Source organism: Schistocerca serialis, chromosome 8, assembly GCF_023864345.2.
Source record: "Schistocerca serialis cubense isolate TAMUIC-IGC-003099 chromosome 8, iqSchSeri2.2, whole genome shotgun sequence".
Classification (NCBI taxonomy): domain Eukaryota; kingdom Metazoa; phylum Arthropoda; class Insecta; order Orthoptera; family Acrididae; genus Schistocerca; species Schistocerca serialis.
In genome coordinates, this window is record NC_064645.1 from 638,477,045 (window position 1) to 638,496,479 (window position 19,435).

Consider the following 19,435-nt stretch of genomic DNA (forward strand, 5'->3'; position numbering starts at 1 on the left):
AAGATTCATTAATTATGTCTGTTAATGGGCCCTTTATGGAGTCTATACAATCTTTAATTACGCAGACTGGGATTTCATCAAGTCCTACTGAAGTTTTATTTTTTAGTTGGTGTACTACTAGTGCCACTTCCCTTTCTGTAGTTGGCAAGAGCACCATTGAGTTTGTTGGCTGGTTCTGAGTAGGTAAATCATATGTATCTGGAAATTTCTGCTGTAATTTTTTTGCAATACTACTGAAATATGAGTTTACAAAATCAGCTAATTTTTTAGGGCTACCTACTGGTACATCTTTGTTTTTAATATGTGAATTGAGGTCCTTTTTAGCAGAGTTAGATGTTTCCTGTTTGACGATGTTCCAGGCTGCTTTGCTCTTGTTTTCAGCTTCAAGTAATATTTTGTTGTTTGAAAGTTTTTTTGCGGCTAGCAACACCTTTCTGTAAATTTTCCTGTACTTTTTGTAGGATTGCAGAACTTCTGGGTTAGATTGATTATTTTTTATGGAGTTGAGATATCTAAGAGTTTCTGAGGATTTTTTGATACCTGTAGTCACCCACTGATTTCTCTTTGTAGTTTTAATTTGATAAAGAGTTTTGGGAAACATCTCTTCAAATCTGAGTTTAAAAATTGACATGAACTTGATAAATTTCTGATTTGCGTTGGTTTCTGCATAGACTTCCCTCCAATCTTCATATTCTAGCTGGGATTTAAACTGATGCAGGGCTGATTTGGAAAACATTCTTTTGTATGTACAAAGTTTAGGAGGAGTTTCTACATGAAAGTTAGTTTTTAAGATCTGGCAGAGGTGGTCTGCTAGGCCCAGGTTTTGGACAACAATATGACATTTTTACTATCAATATCTGTAGCTACATGATCTATAGATGAGGAGGATTCTTTCATTATTCTAGTTGGACAATTAACAAGGGAGGATATTCCATAACAGCTTAGAATATTCACATATATGTTGCTAGCCTTATCAGGCTTCATCATATTAATGTTTAAGTCACCACAGATAATTACATTTGCTTTTGGTCCAGAAACCTTGTCTAAGCTTTGATTCAGTTTTGAGAAGAATATATCAGTGTCTCCACTAGGAGAGCGGTACACACAAAATATGACTAATTTTTTTGCTATGCCAGGTCCTATTATTTCAACCGCGGAAAGTTCGAAATGTTTGTCCTCACCTAGATCTGAAAGATCATATCTTACTTTAAATGACATACCTTTTTTTACATAGATACATGAACCTCCACCATTCATTGAGATTCTGCTATAGTAACATGCAAGGTCAAATGAGGCTAATGCAATGTGTTCAATTTGCTTCCCTTTGCACCAGTGTTCAGTGATACACAAAATTTGGCTATCAAATTTTTCCAATTCTACTTCTAGCTGTTGTGCTTTGTTCTTTATGGCTTGAATGTTTTGGTGAAACACTGTTAGGCATTTGTTTTCACTTATCTTGGTGGCGCCTTTCCCTTTAGACCTGATGCTAAAAAATCCTTCAGATGAGCTGGTGGCATGGTTATTCTTCTGTTGATGACAGTGGAGGTGAGTCTGTTGCCGGTTTGACTTGGAAGTTGGTGTATCTGAAAGTATGTGCCTTATGTTAGTCTTGTAACTGAGGCCGGGTTCCAAAAATCCTGTAGAGTTGAAAGTTTCCTGGTTCTTGTGCTTCTTCTGTTTGCTTCTGTTACTGCTGATGATGGTGAAGCTGGTGAAAAGTCTTTCACTGTTGAATACTGAGGAGCGGCCAATACTGATGAAAGGTCATTGGCTGTTGGCACATCAGGCGTTTTTTTTTTTCTTGTTAATGATGCAGTTGCGTAGTATGTAGCTGCTTCTGCTGAAGCTGCTTTGGAAATTTCTGTCCTAGTTGAATCATTTATCTCAGCTGTTTTTGACGATAGTGGAGATTCTAGTGCTGGACCTGTTGTCAGTGATTGTTTCATTTTCTTCTTGGAAATTTTCAGTTGCTGTGTTTGGTGGTGGAAGTGGTATGGTCGTGCTATTCTTGTCCTTAACTGCCTTCACTGCATTAAGGATTTCACGACTAATGAATGATTTTCCGAGTTTATTTCTGTGAAGCCCATGCCTTGTAAAATGACTTCTCTCTGCGGATGGTATGTCCTTCTTTGTTGACACAGGATTCTTCTATAAGATCGTGTCTTTGTGGGATACTGGCAATGAAGAACTTACATCTGTAATTTTCTGTAATGTACTTCTTAGAGCTCTTGTGGCGAGTTTGCCCTCGTTCCTATAAACATCATTAGCACCTCCTATTATTAGACAGTTGCTTCCAAGCTTCAAAGAATGTTCACAGTCTTTTAAAACTTCGCGCAAAGGGGCACCCGGTTTCGTTATTCCACTAACCTTGAATATAGTTTGCATGTTACACAAAATGTCGGCTAAGCCCTTTCCATGACTGTCTGAAAGTATGAAAATATCTTCTTTTTTCTTCTTACCTGTATTGGTAGATATCTTGTTTGCACGATAAGTATGTTCCATGTATTTTCTGATACTTCCTTTCTTGTTATTACAGGACTTCGTAGGCCTACTGAAATGATTTGTGGTCACTGCATTTGATGAAAGTACTTCCTTTCTTTGGCTCTTTTCACATATTTCATATTCATCACACGTTAAAAATTCAAACTTATTTGCTTGTGGGAGACGAAAGTTGTTTTCGTTACGATTAACACGACAAAACTTTTTAGGCCTAATAAAGTTACCGTTTTGTTCGTTTACAACCATTTCACTACCCTTTGAATGGTCTATCACTTCTTCCAGCTTCTGTACACTATCTATCACTGATTCAAGCTTCTCTACATATAGTTTAGCTAACATAAGATCATATTTTAATGAAGACGTCGTGCATTCTTCTTCGCATTCCGTTTGTAAACACACGATATGACGATAGTTACAGTGCACATTTCCACAGTCACAGGTCATGTTTTTTTCCTCTAAGACGTTTAAACATTGACGATGGATCCATTTCTGTGACCATGAACATAGTTTAACACCATATTTCACCTTCTTACTGTATTTTACACACACAGGATTTAAAGACTCGTAATTTTCCGCGGATCGGTTTATTAGTACGTCTACACGCGCCGCCATCTGATTGAATAACCACCAACTTTTTAGAAGAATTCTGTGATTTATGCACTTATTTTCTTTTGAAAATATTGAATTCACATTAATAAAACAATTCTCTACATAACATAATATCAATAAATATTAGATTAGTAATACTTACTTACAATAATTGCAATCAAAGACTGTCACGGGTGGGACAAGGAATTGTCACGGGTGGGACTCATGTGAAGTACAATCTTTTTTTTAATTTGAACTGATTTTATTATGTCAGTTAGCTATGAATCGGTAGGTAACATATACTTAGAGGGCACTTTAAGTTTTAATAACTTTGTAGAACATTTTTGTTGCTCATAAATAATATAAATTTTGGTATAGTATTGGTTTACAGTTCTGAGTACTTAATAATTTCACTTGAAGAATGTACCACTTTGAAAAAATACACTTGACCTCTCACCCACTTTCGAAAATGTCTAAATTGCCGGGAAACTCATAATATAAGGTGTCCCTAACATGTTTGAAATTTGGATTCGGGAGAATAGCAAGAACTTGTTTAAACTCGACGTAGGATACATTCTGCTTGTCAGCTTTAAATACCTTTGCTGAGTCCCCAACAGATCGCATACACATAATCTGTATTTCCCCATTCTCTTCTACACTTCTCTGTGCAATTGCATCATATCTGTATGTAGTGGATTTCTTTCTTGCAATTTGGAACTCATCTAAAATAAATGTTCCTGGCATGATTTGTTCCACAGCTGGTTCTGAACCTGTAACTTCTTGGGAATTGGGTATCAACAGGACATCAGGATATGATTCCTCATCACTCATCTCAGAATCTGTGTAGATTAGTGAATGTATGTTGGGCGAAAGTGGGAAAACCTCCACTTTCTCTAAATCTGATTTTAGGAAAGTTCTACCACATACTAGGTTACAGGTATTGTAACCGTTGAAGTAATGCTTGCTGCGAATATCTTTTATTTTTTTAACAGCTTTCCAGCGACCATCCAGAAGGTCTCTGTTTTCATCAATATGATCTTTTGTCAGAAGAAGAAAGTTTATTCCAGAAACAGATGATTTGGCACAGTTTAAAAATTCCTGTGCATTGCTGATGATGACTTTTCTTTGCTTAACTTTATTCCAAACAGCCCTTTTTGTTACAGCTCCAATGCCATCCACTGCACCTTTCCCATGTGATGTTGCAAAAAAAAAAAAAAAAAAAAAAAAAAAAAAAAAAAAAAAAAAAAAAACCATTCTCCAGACACTCCAAAGTCTTGAATCATGTAGCAAAGGTGACCTGCGCAACCATCAGAAAAAATTGTATCGAGGTCAAATTGGGAAGCTCTTGTTTCAGCTTACTTATACTCTTCAAACATGCATAAACTGAGTACTTGTCGAGACACAGTTCATCGCTCACAATTGCAAATGACTGTAGCCCTGTTTTCATCCAAACACAAATAGTGACCACTGTAATCTGTGTATGACTCCAGTGGGCACTTTGTATCTCATCTTGTGCCAGTGCTACATAGTTTTCTGCAAAATCTATTTGCAATATCACTTCATCATCACTAACTGATGGTTTCACAGTCTTGAAAGCTCCAGATTGCATCCTTTTGACAAAGAAGTGCTCCTTGAATGTTTTTAGTTGAGACTGAAGTTCAGAGAGAGCTTCACAGTGTTCCACTGGTAGTAGTCTGTTTAGGGTGACACTCATGTTCGGTCCATTTTCTCCAAGATATTATGTCACACAAATCAAACTTTCCATCTATTAATGTGTGTAAATTCATGATGCATTTCTTGCATTGATTTGTCATGCATATTTCGCTTTCTACATCACAGTAAACAAGATTCATAAGGTGAGTGTGAGTAGTAGGGAAACTAGCTATTTCTTTGTGAATGGCTTCAATGATGAAGTTGAAGCTAGCATGATATCTGCACACACATACATTGTGAGGCATTTGAGACGTTAGAACAACATTTTTAGGCCGCAACTCGTAGAATTTTGAAATCTTGATATCAATATCTGGATTTTCTTGCTTAAAAAGAAAAAATGCTTCCTTAACTGTCATATTCATGTGACGTTTCTGCAAGCTAACTCTTTTCCCAGTTTCATGGTCTACAATAGACTTTACATCCTTTATACCAGGTGTCTGCCTGCTGATTTCATCATTCGTGAAAAAATTTTGTATTTTGAGCAGATTATCACCTGTAAGTTTACGAGATGTTTTCTTCACTACTGGGAAAATCTGCTTTACTACCTTTTTAGGTAAGCTTTCACTTACAAGCTTTTTTATTACTGCTGATTTTTTTGAGGGGCTTGAAGGAAGCACCTTCTTTACCCGAGAAACAGCTTTGCCAAGAGACTGAGGACATTTATATGATCCTAACTGGGAAATACAGATCTCAGACTGATCTTTAATTAATACGGATTTTAGTTTAAGTCTGTACTTCCTTTTTCTTTCAGCTTCCTTCTTTCAATATTCCAATAAAGATTTTTCACTGGAGGATACCTTCATCTTCATATTTTCCCTTCTTCTTTTATCCCGCTCTCTTTCTTTTTCTTTATGGACATTGTACTTGCTGGTACCTTTCTTCAGTTTTTCGCGAAGTTTTCTCATAAGTTTTTATTTAGTGTAAACCATCAAAGCACTTGTTATATCAACCAATTTAACTTAACAATAACAAGAAGTGTCAAATGGTTTAGATTTGAGTAACATCAAAAACCTGTCACGGGTGGGACACAATTTCTTTTAACATTTATAAATGATCATTTACAACTTAGAAGGTGCCTTATGGTTCATTGGATGTTTTTATTTGTTTTTCTTACTTCTAACCTAAAATACATGGAATTATTATAATTGCTGAGTTAGAAGGTAAACTTTTTCATGTTTTTTGTCACGGGTGGGACACTAAATACATAGTAACTTTTGTGAATTAGCTGCATACTTAATAACTTACCTTTCTTTAAAAACTGAAGTTTGTCAGAAAGATAAGATTCTGATCTTGAAATTTAACAATTAAAACATCAACAATCACTGCAACCCAAATTTAAACAGCTGCCAACACAAAAAGCAAACCTTTTCTTTTCCATCCTCATCTGTAGAATCACCAACTTTGTTTAACTATATTTCCTCAGCTAATTATGTAATTTTTATAATTTTTTCAGGACAGTAAAATTCAACTTTTGTAGATTCAAAAAACTATAACATTGTTAAATTTGGCATTTTTTTCAAAAAATAAGCCTCAGGCTCAGTTTGGCTGGAATGACCCTTTTCAGAACAGACCATTAGATTAATTTCTAAGTCATTTCAGTCAAATTCAAGAGTGATTCTTTAAATAAGACATGGGGATTATTTTGTTTCTCATCCTATTGTATTCTGATCATGCCCTCCATTTATAAGATGATTTATTGAGTGATGTTCAACACTTAAGATTGTTTCTTTTCCTCTCTATGTGTCACTTGCGAAGTTAGGTATCACCAGTTTCTCTCTTTGTGACAGAGTTTTGTCCTAACCGTTACAATTTGCCGTGAAGCAATAGATGACTTCAGACGTCATCAAAGGGACAAGGAAGTAAACAGTCAACGCTACAGGCGTCTTGTTCGAGGTAGAGACACACCTGAACTAGTACCATCATCTAAATTACGTGTTGGTGATTTGGTAAGTAAGAAAAGTGTTGTTCTGAACTTTATATTGTTTCGTAGTGTAAGAGACCTAGAAATCATTGTATTTCATGGAATACTATTCTAAAATGTTGAGGAAATCTAATGGTTACTTTTTAAGGGGGAAGGAAAGATGCAACTTGTGTTTTTGCAGATGAGCATGGGCAATGACTTCAATGTTAAAGTAGTCCAAAGGATAGTTTCATTACAGGATTTTTATTCATAAATATAGTTGTCAGTTACAAAATAATGATGATAGCTAGGCATTAGAATACGTCCTTTGTGAAGATGTGGACATAGATCATTTGGATACTGCTATGATTGTTTGTTACTGCACTGGTGTATTTAGTGTAAAGTTAACTAGGCAGTATATTTTTGTATTTGTCCAAGCAGTTGGCTGTAAGAGGGAGGGAAGAAATGTTAGATCACTCTTTGACTTTAAACAGTTGTGTGTTGATGATTAGCATTTAATAAGAGGAACTATGTTTAGGCCCATCCACACATAACAGTCTGGTTTCCCAAATGTCTGTGCATGTCAAATCTGTGCAGACAGATTGTAGCATGTGAACGAGAGATTTGCACAGGTATGGCGTGAGCACACCTAGAAGTTGGAGTTGAAGATTTGAGCAAAATTGCTCAAGTCTGTGGGCTCAAATCACATCTGCACAGACAAGTTGGAGCATGTGAGCAGGAAATTACAACAAATAGACATTAGTGCAGATACCTACCCAAGCATACCATTGTGTGTGGACCGGCCTTTGGGAGTGTAAAGAGTATTAATGACAAATGTGTTGATGATACATACATATTTCAGTAAAATTATGGAAAGAGTTTTAATTTATGTGAGCCAATATCCCAAATTTGTGCAAGCAGTGAAGTATTTGGAAAGAACGAGGAGTTAAGGAATCACAAGTGATTTGAGAACATTTGCAGCAATGTGTTACCAGTATGAGATCACAGTCTCATATTAACTAAGCAAACTGAATATATATATAAGTGACTTACCAAACGAAAGCCCTGGCAGGTTGATAGACACACAAACAAACACAAACATACACACAAAATTCTAGCTTTCGCAACCAATGGCTGCTTCATCAGGAAAGAGGGAAGGAGAGGGAAAGACGAAAGGATGTGGGTTTTAAGGGAAAGACTTACCTTAGGGGGAAAAAAGGGGTGGTATACACTCGCATACACACACATATCCATCCGCACATACACATACACAGACACTTTTCTCACGTGGAATGTTTCCCTCTATTATATATATATATATATATATATATATATATATATATATATAAAACACAGATGATGTGACTTACCGAACGAAAGTGCTGGCAGGTCGATAGACACACAAACATACGCATACACACACATATCCATCCGCACATACACATACACAGACACTTTTCTCACGTGGAATGTTTCCCTCTATTATATATATATATATATATATATATATATATATATATATATATATATATATATATAAAAACACAGATGATGTGACTTACCGAACGAAAGTGCTGGCAGGTCGATAGACACACAAACATACACATGAAATTCAAGCTTTCGGAACAAACTGTTGCCCCATCAGGAAAGAGGGAAGGAGAGGGAAAGACGAAAGGATGTGGGTTTTAAGGGAGAGGGTAAGGAGGCATTCCAATTCCGGGAGCGGAAAGACTTACCTTAGGGGGAAAAAAGGACTGGTATACACTCGCGTGCGCGCGACACACACATATCCATCCCATTGGCTGAGTTGATGTGTAGGAGAAGGATTAGATGGGTGAGGGCAATAGATTGTTCAGTTTGGAACTGGTACAGGGACTGATGGAAAGAAGGATTACAGCCAGAGATGGGAACTTTAAGTGTGAGGCCTTTGGGGGTAATGCCAAATGTCAGACAAGCCTGAGAAAATAAAATATGGGGGTGTAATCTGGCTAGGGCGAAGGCATGTTTGCGGAGGGAATGTAAATAAAACTTAATGGGGTCGATGTGGGGATGTTGTGAGGGTGACATGGTATTAGAAGGTGGAAAGTGTAACATGAGGCTAAAAAGAAAATGAAAATAAAAATATATGGCGAGAGATAAGGTGAACTAGAAAGCAACTGGAGATCTGGTGTGAAAAAAGCCGAAAAGGTGTTGGTTATAGCTGGGCTATGTTGATCCTGTGGTGAAGTTGGGTTGAATCAGTAGATTTGTCATTTTGTAGCAAACAACCTCAAGTTTGATTCACGAAGTGCATCAGTGGCTCATTCCACCACCAGGAACGCCAGCATAGTGCACTATTGAAATTGCTACTTTCACTTGTATGAAGCTTGCTTGCTGTGTGCTTTGGTTTCTTTAAAGAAACTCTGTAACAGCTGTTGGCATAAATTCACATGCAACCCTGGAACACATTCACGGAAGCCCCAAAGTTAATGCGTTTTGTACATTTAGCAAAGAAAGCTTACAGCCCTTTTATTCTTTGTGGAGAAAACTGCCAATGGTATTGTGTATCTTGATATGCTTGAAAACTTTTTAATTCCACAGGTCGATGAAAATCACTGATGTGAGGTGGTTTATTACCAGCAAAACTCTCCACCATCTCTTTTCCTCATGGAAATTCAAGGTTTCCCGAAAAATCTTTTCCCAGGTCAGTGGATTGGCCATGAAAGGCCAATTGCATGGCCACCCCAGGCTTGATATAACTTAACTTTTTTTATTCTTGGTGTTTCATTAAAGAGCATGTTTACATTCTTCCCTACCAAACAGTTTAGCCAACTTGAAAAATTGAATCCATGTTGCCGTTGCACAAGTTATGCCCGATTTGCTGCAACAAGTGTGGGAAGAAATTGATTATGGTGGGATGTTTGCTGTATTACAGATAAGTCACATAGAACCAAAAAGGCGCTTAGAAACTTTTATGTGAAACTTGTTGCTTGCTACAAAATAATGTGTCTACCAATTCTGTAAGTATCTCAATAAATTTCTGCATCATTCCAAGGTTCTAAAATCCTTTTAAATGTGCCATGTACTTTAGGAGTAAAGGAAACCAGTCACCAAAAAGCAGAAACATTTATTCAATAGGCGCTCACCAAAAGAAAGAAAACATGCTAGATTTACACACACACACACACACACACACACACACACACACACACACACACACACCTATGTCCATACAATTTGTTAGCTGGACACACAGTGCCAGTGCTGCATTTCAGCGGGTGGTCTAGGTTGGCATGGGAATTGTCAGGTGGGCTGGGTGAGGGACAAAGAGGCATATCGCTGAAAGAGGCGTTGGGAATTGGTAACTAGCAGCTCGGAGGTAGGCAGCCAGTTTGCCAGCTAAGAATGTGAGAGGGATGAATGGCAGGTGCATGGGCTAGGCGTATGATACATGAGTGTCAGAGCCAGTAGGGAAGCATCGCACACTGAAGATGATATGGGGACATGAATTGGGAGGGGTGATAGAATGGAGGAAGGGAAACTGTTGTGTCGTGGGTGTGGGGACAGTAGGTTACCGGAGATCGAGGCCATGTGAGTTACGCGAATGAAGGATGTGTTGCTGGGGTAAATCCCATCTGCATAGTTCAGAGAAGCTGGTGGTGGAGGAAAGGATCTAGATGGCTCGGGTTGTGAAGGAACAGTAGAAATTGAGCATGTTGTGCTCAGCTGCATGTTGCAGTCAACTTTGTTCTTGTCAGTGTTTTGGCAGTGACCATTCACCCTGGTGCACTGTTGATTGGTAGTCATACCGCCATAAAAAAGCTGTATGGTGTTTGTAGCAGAGTTTGTATATGACACGGCTGCTTTCACAAGTGTCCTCACCTCTGATGGATAGGATAAGGTTGTGACAGGACTGGAGTAGGGAGTGCAAGTTGGTGAATGGGCAGGTCCTGCACGTGGGTCTTGAATATGATCCTTGTGGCAAGGGTTTGGGGTTGGTAATGGGATGTAATGATGGAGTAGGATTTTTTGTGGGTTGGATGGGTGACAGAACACCACTTACAGAGGGATGGAAAGATTCCTGGACAGAATGTGCCTCATTTCACAACGTGTTGATAGTCAAAGCCCTGACAAGGGATAGGTTCAGCTCTTCCATTCCAGGGCAGTAGTGTGACTAGGACGCACTCCTTTGCTGCTGATTTTGTAGGTGGTGTGAGGATTGAGGGTGTAGGAGCATATGGCACAGGAAATCTATTTGACGATTAGGTCTGGGCTATACTGCTTGTCTGTGAAGGCCTCTGTGAGGTGCTGGGTAGGGAGTTCTCATCACTACAGGTCTACTGATGGCAAGGCTGTATGGGATGGATTGTTTGATGTGAAAGGGATGACAGCAGCCGAAATGCAGGTGCTGTTGATGATTTGTGGCTTTGATGTAGACAGAGGTATGGATGGAGCCATCATAGAGTTGGAGGTCAACGTCCAGGAAGGTGGCACACTGAGTTGAGTAGGACAAGCTGAAGCAAATGGGAGAGAAAGTGTTGAGGTTGTGAAGGATTGGGGGTACATTACCTTGATCATGTATCCAGATCATGAAGATACTTCAATGAAACTGAACAAGACTAGGGGTTGGGAGTTTTGGGAGGCCAGGAAAGTTTCCTCTAGATAGCCCATAAACAGGTTGGCTTAGGAGGATGCCCTGCAGGTGCTGATGGCTGTGGCATGGATTTGTGTGAATACTTTACCTTCAAAGGAAAAGTAGTAGTGTGTCAAGATACAGCCGGTAAGGCATATAAAGAATGAGGTAGTTAGTTTTGTGTGTGCAAGATATTAGAAGAGGCAGTGTTAGAGAGCAGCAAGGCCATGGGCATGAGGGATGTTGGTGTACATGGAAGTGGTGCCAAGAGTGATGAGTAGGGATCCAGGAGGTAAAGGGGAAGAGGGGAGTGTGTGCAGAAAGGGGTTAGTGTCTTTGATGTGGGAGGCTGTCGCCTTTTGTGTTGCTGTTCCCCGGCCATGACATGAGTGCTTCACGTGATACCTAGCCTGTGCATTTTCCACCTGTCCCTCACAAACTTCTAGTAGGCAAAACTGGCTGCCACCCTCCAAACTGTTTGTTACCCCCTTGCCTCCCTGAGAGACACTAATCACGTACGTCAACGTCTGTTCCTGCCTCCCACCTTCTCTCTCTCTCTCTCTCTCTCTCTCTCTCTCTCTCTCTCTCTCTCTCTCTCTTTTGTGTGCGTGTATGAGAGAGAGATTTATTAACTCCAAAATAAATTTATGACTTTTTTTGTGTGATTGTACGTTTTTCTAATGTTCTAAAATGGTTTGTTTTTAGATTGTTGTTGAAAAAGATCAAAGAGTTCCAGCTGACCTGGTTTTATTGCGAACAACAGAACGGTCAGGTGCGTGCTTTGTTCGCACTGACCAGTTGGATGGTGAGACGGATTGGAAGTTGCGACTTGCAGTGCCTGCCACTCAGAAACTCGATTCAGATTTTCAGTTGTTTGATATAAAGGCATCACTTTTTGTGGAAAAACCACAGAGAGACATTCATAGCTTTATTGGGACCTTCACAAGGGTAAGAAATTCTCTCTCATGTTATATAAGTTTAATATTTTAAACCTTGTAGCAAAATAATGCTCTGTTTTATGAATAAGTGTTGTCAGTGCATCTGTTCTATTTTATGTTATTTGGATGATGGAAAATTCACTGACTAAAGTCAGTGCGTGGGTACATTCATTGTTGTTGTTGTCTTCAGTTCGAAGAATGGTTTGATGCAGCTCTCCATGTCTATTCTGTATAAGTCTCTTCATCTCTGAATAATTAGTGTAATGTGCATCCATTTTAACCTGCTTACTATATATTTATGCCTGGGTCTCCCTCTCCCCCTCCTTCCCCCCTTCCCCCCTCCCACCCTCACTCACTCACTCACTCACTCACTCACTCACTCACACACCTACCTACCTACCTTTTGATGCCTCAGAATGTGACCTCTCAACAGATTCCTCCTTTTAGTGAAGTTGTGCTATAATATATATAATTTGATTCAGTACCTCATTATTAGTTATTTCAGCTGCCAACCTAATTTTCATCATTCTTGTGTAGCACCACATTTCAAAAACTTCTGTTCTTACATGAACTACTTATTGTCCATGTTTCACTCCCATACAAGGCTACACTCTGGACAGATTCCTTCAGAAAGGTGTACCTAAAACTTAAATTAGATGTTAAGAATTTTTTGAAGTGCTTTCCTTCATTTAGCCAATCTACATTTTATATTTTCCTAATTCAGCCATCGTCAGTTATTTCGTTGTCTAAATAGTAAAACTCATCTACAAATTTTTGTGTTTCATTTCCTAATCTAATTCTGTCAGCATCACCTAATTTTGACTGCTTTCCATTATCTTTGTTTCACTTTTGTTGATGCTCATCTTATAACCTCCTTTCTAGACACTATCCATTCTGTTCAAATGCTTTTCCAAATCCTTTATTTTGTTACTACTGCCATCAGTGTGCGTATTCCAACCAACATTGTCAAAAGGTCTCTCTAAATCGAAAAATGCTAGAAACATAGGTTTATCTGTCTTTAACCTGTCTTCTTAAATAAGTGTTGCCTCATGTGTTACTACACTTTTCCAGAACCTGAACTGATCTTCCAAAGGGCAGTTTCTATCAAGTTTTTCTACCCTTCTGTAAATAATTTATGTCAATATTTTGCATTGGCTCGTCTATGAAAACCTATAACTCTGAAGTTGATGTTGTCCACATAGTGTATCAAAACTTAAAGAATGGATGCTCTAAGAGACAAAATCAAGGCATTTGTTTGTATAGACAAATTGTATGACATTGATTGCAAGTAGTTCCTCGTTGAATGCCATGAAAAATCACTTAGCTAATCTTGTTCTGTGTAGTAACAAAAATCCCACCCTTTTCACCATTGACGTGCACGAGCCTGTGCTTGCTTTGAATTTTGTAATGTATCCAATAGGAAAATTTCTCTTTATCCCCAGTGTCTTCATTTGGATAATTTTTTGAGTATTTGCAAGCCTCAATTGCGTATTTCTCATTGTGTTGTTCTGAACAACCCGCTGTTCTAATTCATGAAGTCTTCCCTGATTTGGTCTGCTGGAACTTGTTTGTTTAAAACTGGCGATTTTTAATTCATTCTTCATCTGGTGGCACCAATGAACATTCGCTTCTGTTGTATCAAATGTTCTTCTTGCTGCAAAGTTATTTGTGGCCTCCACTTTATGAACAGCCATTAACATAAAATTAGTGTTGTGTTGTCTGTGTGAACTGATTGTAATCTGCAAACACGTATACTCACATTTCCGAACAGTCATGGAGTGATTTGCATCCATTATCAATCTTTATAATGTGCTGTTCTTACAGCATTAAATAAATTGACTGACAACAGTATGTGATCCCAATGCTGAATCTGCAGAAATTGCACCACTTTAGGTCAACAGCGTGCTTCATTCATTTCTTGTTGAAATGTATACCATTCCTGAGTATTTGTTCATTTGTAAAATCAGATCAATTCAGACTACTTTTAGGTTTAGATGAATTGCAGTTAAAACATGGAAGATGTTCATCAGAAGCCAGGTATGAAGGATGCATTCCCATGGTTGGCAGCCTGAAGGATTTTGCTGCTCATAGCAACTACCTTCCCCACATCCGTCCATGCTGCTGGTGTCATTGCTTCCCATCACACTCCTCAGAATTCATCAAATTAAATGTGTACGTGATCTTAACTACCACAGCTTCATTTGTGAATGTAATACAACCACCATTTTAAACTATTACACAATGTAAAAACATTGCCCGTAGCAACCAAATATGTATCTGTCACTTTAAGATGATGTCACATATTTCGAATGACGAATTTGGCGAAAACCTTTTATTGTAGTGAGGTAGATCTGTCTCTAGTGTATGTGACTTGCTGCAGTTAATCAGCTCTCTGCTTGCAGAATGTGCTACACAAAGGGTTTTGATTATTTGCAGTATGGATTTTATAACATGTTGCCTGTGTTGATGATGTCAGTGTGTATTCTGTAATATATATACGTGTGTTACTCACTAATTATACTGTTCTAGATTATGTTGTGTTCTTTTTTCCTTCTCCTGTGTGTGAAGAGTCTATTCTTGAAACTATGCTGCTGACTTTTTTACATTCTATTGAATAGCAAAATATTTAAGAGATAGTAGCTTCAACTCGATAATTAACTAGAGGTTAGGATACATTGCAGATCCATTGATTGATTTCAGTTTTATTAGTAGCTGCTATTTGTTTTAGCATGATGGCTTTGGCAGTGAAGACAGTTTGGATGTGGAGAATACATTATGGGCAAATTGTGTTGTTGCATCTGGTTCTGCTCTTGGAGTTGTTATTTACACAGGGTCAGAAACACGCAGTGTAATGAACAACTCTCAGCCTCGTAGCAAAGTTGGACTTCTTGATATGGAAATCAATCAGTTGACAAAGGTGAAATAACTTTTCATATCTTATTCTGAATGTGCCACATACAACTTGTACTTGTTGACATGCATTTGGGAAAAAAAAATTGTTTTTTCTTTTATACATTTCAAGGTGCTTTTCTGCGCTGTGATTGGTCTGGCATTAGTTATGATGTGCCTGAAAGGATTCAGTGGCCCTTGGTACCGTTATATGTTCCGTTTTGTTCTTCTCTTCTCATACATAATTCCAATAAGGTATTATTGTTAAGATTTTTTATTATTCTGCTCTACTTCAAGTGTTTTCTACCAAACTCTACTGCTTTACTGCTACTTCTCTTCCCCAACAGCTTACGTGTGAACTTGGACATGGGAAAAGCTTTTTACTCTTGGTCAATACAGCGTGATGGTGAGATATCTGGTACTGTTGTGAGATCCACAACAATCCCCGAAGAACTGGGAAGGATATCATATCTTCTTAGTGATAAAACTGGTACATTGACACAAAATGAGATGGTATTTAAAAAACTACACTTGGGAACAGTTTCATACGGCACAGAAACATTTGATGAGGTAATTATATGATATAGTCTGAATACAATAAACAATAAAAATTGATGCATGCTAGAGTAAAGATTAAACAGGTTATCTGGCTCATCACTTCCAGTATATATATGAATTACCCCATTCAAATGGTGAGTATAGCATTAATGGAGAGTGATTTTCCCCAATTAATGTAATTACGAAATATGATGCTCTTTCACTCATAATGATGTGCGATAGATGGACCCATTTAAGACTGAATTGTTCAAAAATTTATATTTTGTAATATATACTTTTATTTGAGTAATCCAAAGAATGATCACTGGGGCTTGCATCTGTTTCCTCCACAGTCTCTTGTGAATATGAATGTTGGTTTTTGGCATATGGAATGCAAATCAATTTTCACTATATGGAATTTTGGAAGAAAGAAAACAAGCTAATATGAAACACAGAGAAGGAATGTGGTGATGGATAGACAAAGAATTGAAATCATAGGAAAAGACAAGTACCACTGCTAGTCCATAACAGAGAAATAAGTTGAACAAAAGGCACTGACAGTAATCAGTGGTACAATGAAAGAGGTTATTTCCAGACACGTGTAATGTGTAATAGGAATATGTCATGAATGGGTAGCAAAAGTGGCAACAAAAGTTTTGATGATTGTGAAACAATAACTCAGACACACTTGGTGGTGTATTAGGCCCTCAATTGTTGACGACTCAGCTACTTCTGTTACCGTAGTCGTCATGAAAGCAGTTACATACAGGATTGTGCAAACAGTCTGTTGGCCACGTAATGCCTGCCAGAATAGACATGACGCCCATCGCCCATGGTTGGGCCAAGGAGGATAACGGTGATGGGGACCCAGCAGGACTGAGTAACCCTAGCTGCAGATGAGGACTAGATTCTACCGGTGGGACCTGTGTGATATCCATTCAGGCTGCTGCTGAGTGGTTGTAGAATGCGGAATGTTGTTGTTTGCTGGCACCCACTTTCAGTGACATTTACATATATAATTAAGAATGTTATCAATATTATGAGAAGAAAAGTTGCTACTCACCATATAGTGGAGATGCTGAGTTGCAGATAGGCACAAGAAGTCTCGCACACAAATGCAACTCTCACCCACGACTGCAGTCATGCCTGTGTGTGTGTGTGTGTGTGTGTGTGTGTGTGTATTGTTGACGAAGGCCTTAATGGCTGAAAGCTTTAGTTGTGAGAGTCTTTTTGTTTTGCCTATTTGCGACTCAGCATCTCCACTATATATTGAGTAGCAACTTTCCTTCTCACAATATTGTTACATTTCATCCGGGATTTTCCATTTTTTGATGTAAGAATGTTATCAGTGCTGCTTACAGTTTGCATCCTGGAAGTTTCAGGTCAAACATGTTTAAATGATTGTACGAGCTACTGAGTTGAATCATTGGAGGAAGGGTAAGAAGGGATGGGAAGATGGTGAATGTCACTAAGAGCATAGAAACTATTGAAAGTGTAGGATCTTAACTGCAACTGTTGTCAGTAATGCCGACGCTTTTCAGTCTTTCACTGATGAAAATGTGTGTTGAGAGAGAAGTTTTTATACCGTCCGAAACTGCAAACATTTACATAATGTGGAGAAATGGGAGATTGCATTGACAGTGACCAACTACATGCAGAATAAGAGTGGGTCAGCAGAATATATGTGGAGGTGGTCTCAGGTACCTTGGGATAGTGGCCAGGATGCAAATCATTGCCATTGTGTTACCCGAGAGGAGATGCAGATCTTACGACTGTCATCATTACCTCATCATCTAGGTTTATCAAATGTCATTATACTGTTTTGTATTGGATATGCTCCAAAGGTGCCTGTGGATGATGGCAAAGACCTCTATCAAAAGTACCTTTAGGATTATTACCTAATCATTGCCAATGAAATAAGGAGGCAGTCTGTAACATCTGACTTTGACATAACAGTTAACTAAGAAAACTAGTGACTGTAAGTTTTGGGTACTTGTGAATGTACATTTAAATACTGATGGTTCCAGTCTTAGTAGTATACTGCAGATAGTGTGGAATGGTGATAAGATTATCTACGTGCAGTGTACATTCCAGGAGTTCCTCGCAGTTCCGTGCAATTAGAGCCACAGGTCTGACAGAAAACAGACCCTCAATTGGAATCAATAACTTGATGTTGCTTTTAACACTCATGGTAAGCCTCGAATCTTCGAACAACTCCTAAATCTGAAATGCTGAAACAGCCTGCAGCTGTCATCAAGTACCCAAGTAGTATAACCAGCAGTCATACAGCAACCTGTTCCCTTTCCTTGCATTTACAAGGATGGCTGATAAGTCGGGTAAATTTTCAAGAAAGAATGGAACATTTTTGTTGTGCCGTCTTGAATGAGGGGGTTGATTATTGCAAGGACTGTATATAAAATTTCAACAATGTGCAGCTTGTGGTTTGTGTTGTCGCCTGTCTGAATTGGTCAGTTTGTTGAGTGCAGTTGAAACTGAGAAAACCGACTTTTGTACTGTTCTCAAACATTTTCATATGAAGGGTCGGACTGCTGCACCAATCAGATGGCCAGTGTAAAGGCCGAAACTGGTTATCATTTTTAAATAAATGATGATTTGCATACTTGACTGTTTCATTAAGTGATAAAATCAAAACAGAATTGTATGAAGTTCATGCAACCATGCACAATCATTGAAGACCATTTACTTTTGAATTAATGTATTTCAACATGGTCGGACAAGCCCTGAAGACTAAGTGCTTTGCAGCTTTCCAGTTGTGGTCACCACAAAGGAAACAATTGACAAAGTGCATGATATGGTAATGCAAGACTGCTGAACAAAAATTTACAAGATTGTTGACACTGTAGGCATCACAATTGAGCGACCGTGTAATATCCTGCACAGCGAATTGGCTGTGAAGAAGCTGTGTGCGATGTGGGTGCTGCGACTGCCCACACTCGACCAAAAGCTCATCTGGCACAACATTTCAACACACTGTCGGGCTATATTTAATCACAATCTGCAAGACTTTTGTGCCTGTTTGTGAATATTGATGTAACCTGGATCCATTATTACACAGCAGAGTCAAAATGGCTGTCAAAACAATGGACAAAGGCTGGTGAAAGTGCACCAAATAAGGAAAAGACCATTTTGTCAGCTGGTAAGGAGGTGACAACTGTTTTTTTGGGATTCCCAAGGATTAATCCTCATAGATTACTTGAAAAAAGGCAGAACAATAACTGGACCCAATTATGCTTCATTGCTGGATCATTTGAAATTTGCATTGGCTGAAAAAAAGACCAACGTTGGAAGAAAAAAAAGCCCACTTTCATCTGGATAATGCACCATCCCACACATTTGCGATAGAAATGAAGAAAGTGCATGAATTGTGTTTTGAATTGGTTCCTCATCCATCCTATTCACTAGACTTAGTCCCAGTTAACTTCTCCTCATTGCCTAACTTGGAACTTTATCTTGCTGGGAAGAAATTTTCATCAGATGTGGAAGTGATAGTTGCAGTCAACTAGTATTTTACAGAGTTTGACAGACTATATTTTTCCGATGGTAGGAAAAAGCTAGAAGATTGCTGGACCAAGTCTGTATCCCTTAAAGGAGATGATTTCAAGAAGGAAAGTGAGTTTTTTATGAAACAAATTTTTTTCTTGTTTTATTACCAGGCTTATTAAACCACCGTCACACTGTTAGCCTTGGAAGCTTGAATGCTGAATAGTTGCCATTCATTTTCCAAAATGCTAAAAATAC

The 19,435-nt window shown here is 38.4% G+C and overlaps 1 protein-coding gene across 3 annotated transcripts in view; it reads left to right on the plus strand.

Annotated features, from left to right (window-relative positions):
- LOC126416765 (probable phospholipid-transporting ATPase IIB) overlaps positions 1-19,435 on the plus strand; it is a 173,583-nt gene that overhangs the window by 48,387 nt on the left and 105,761 nt on the right. For all 3 annotated transcript variants that reach the window (XM_050084607.1, XM_050084608.1, XM_050084609.1), the window contains 5 exons: positions 6,588-6,746; positions 12,018-12,260; positions 14,979-15,167; positions 15,273-15,394; positions 15,487-15,709. In XM_050084607.1, coding sequence (XP_049940564.1) covers positions 6,588-6,746; positions 12,018-12,260; positions 14,979-15,167; positions 15,273-15,394; positions 15,487-15,709 — 936 coding nt within the window. The remainder of the gene's footprint in view (positions 1-6,587; positions 6,747-12,017; positions 12,261-14,978; positions 15,168-15,272; positions 15,395-15,486; positions 15,710-19,435) is intronic.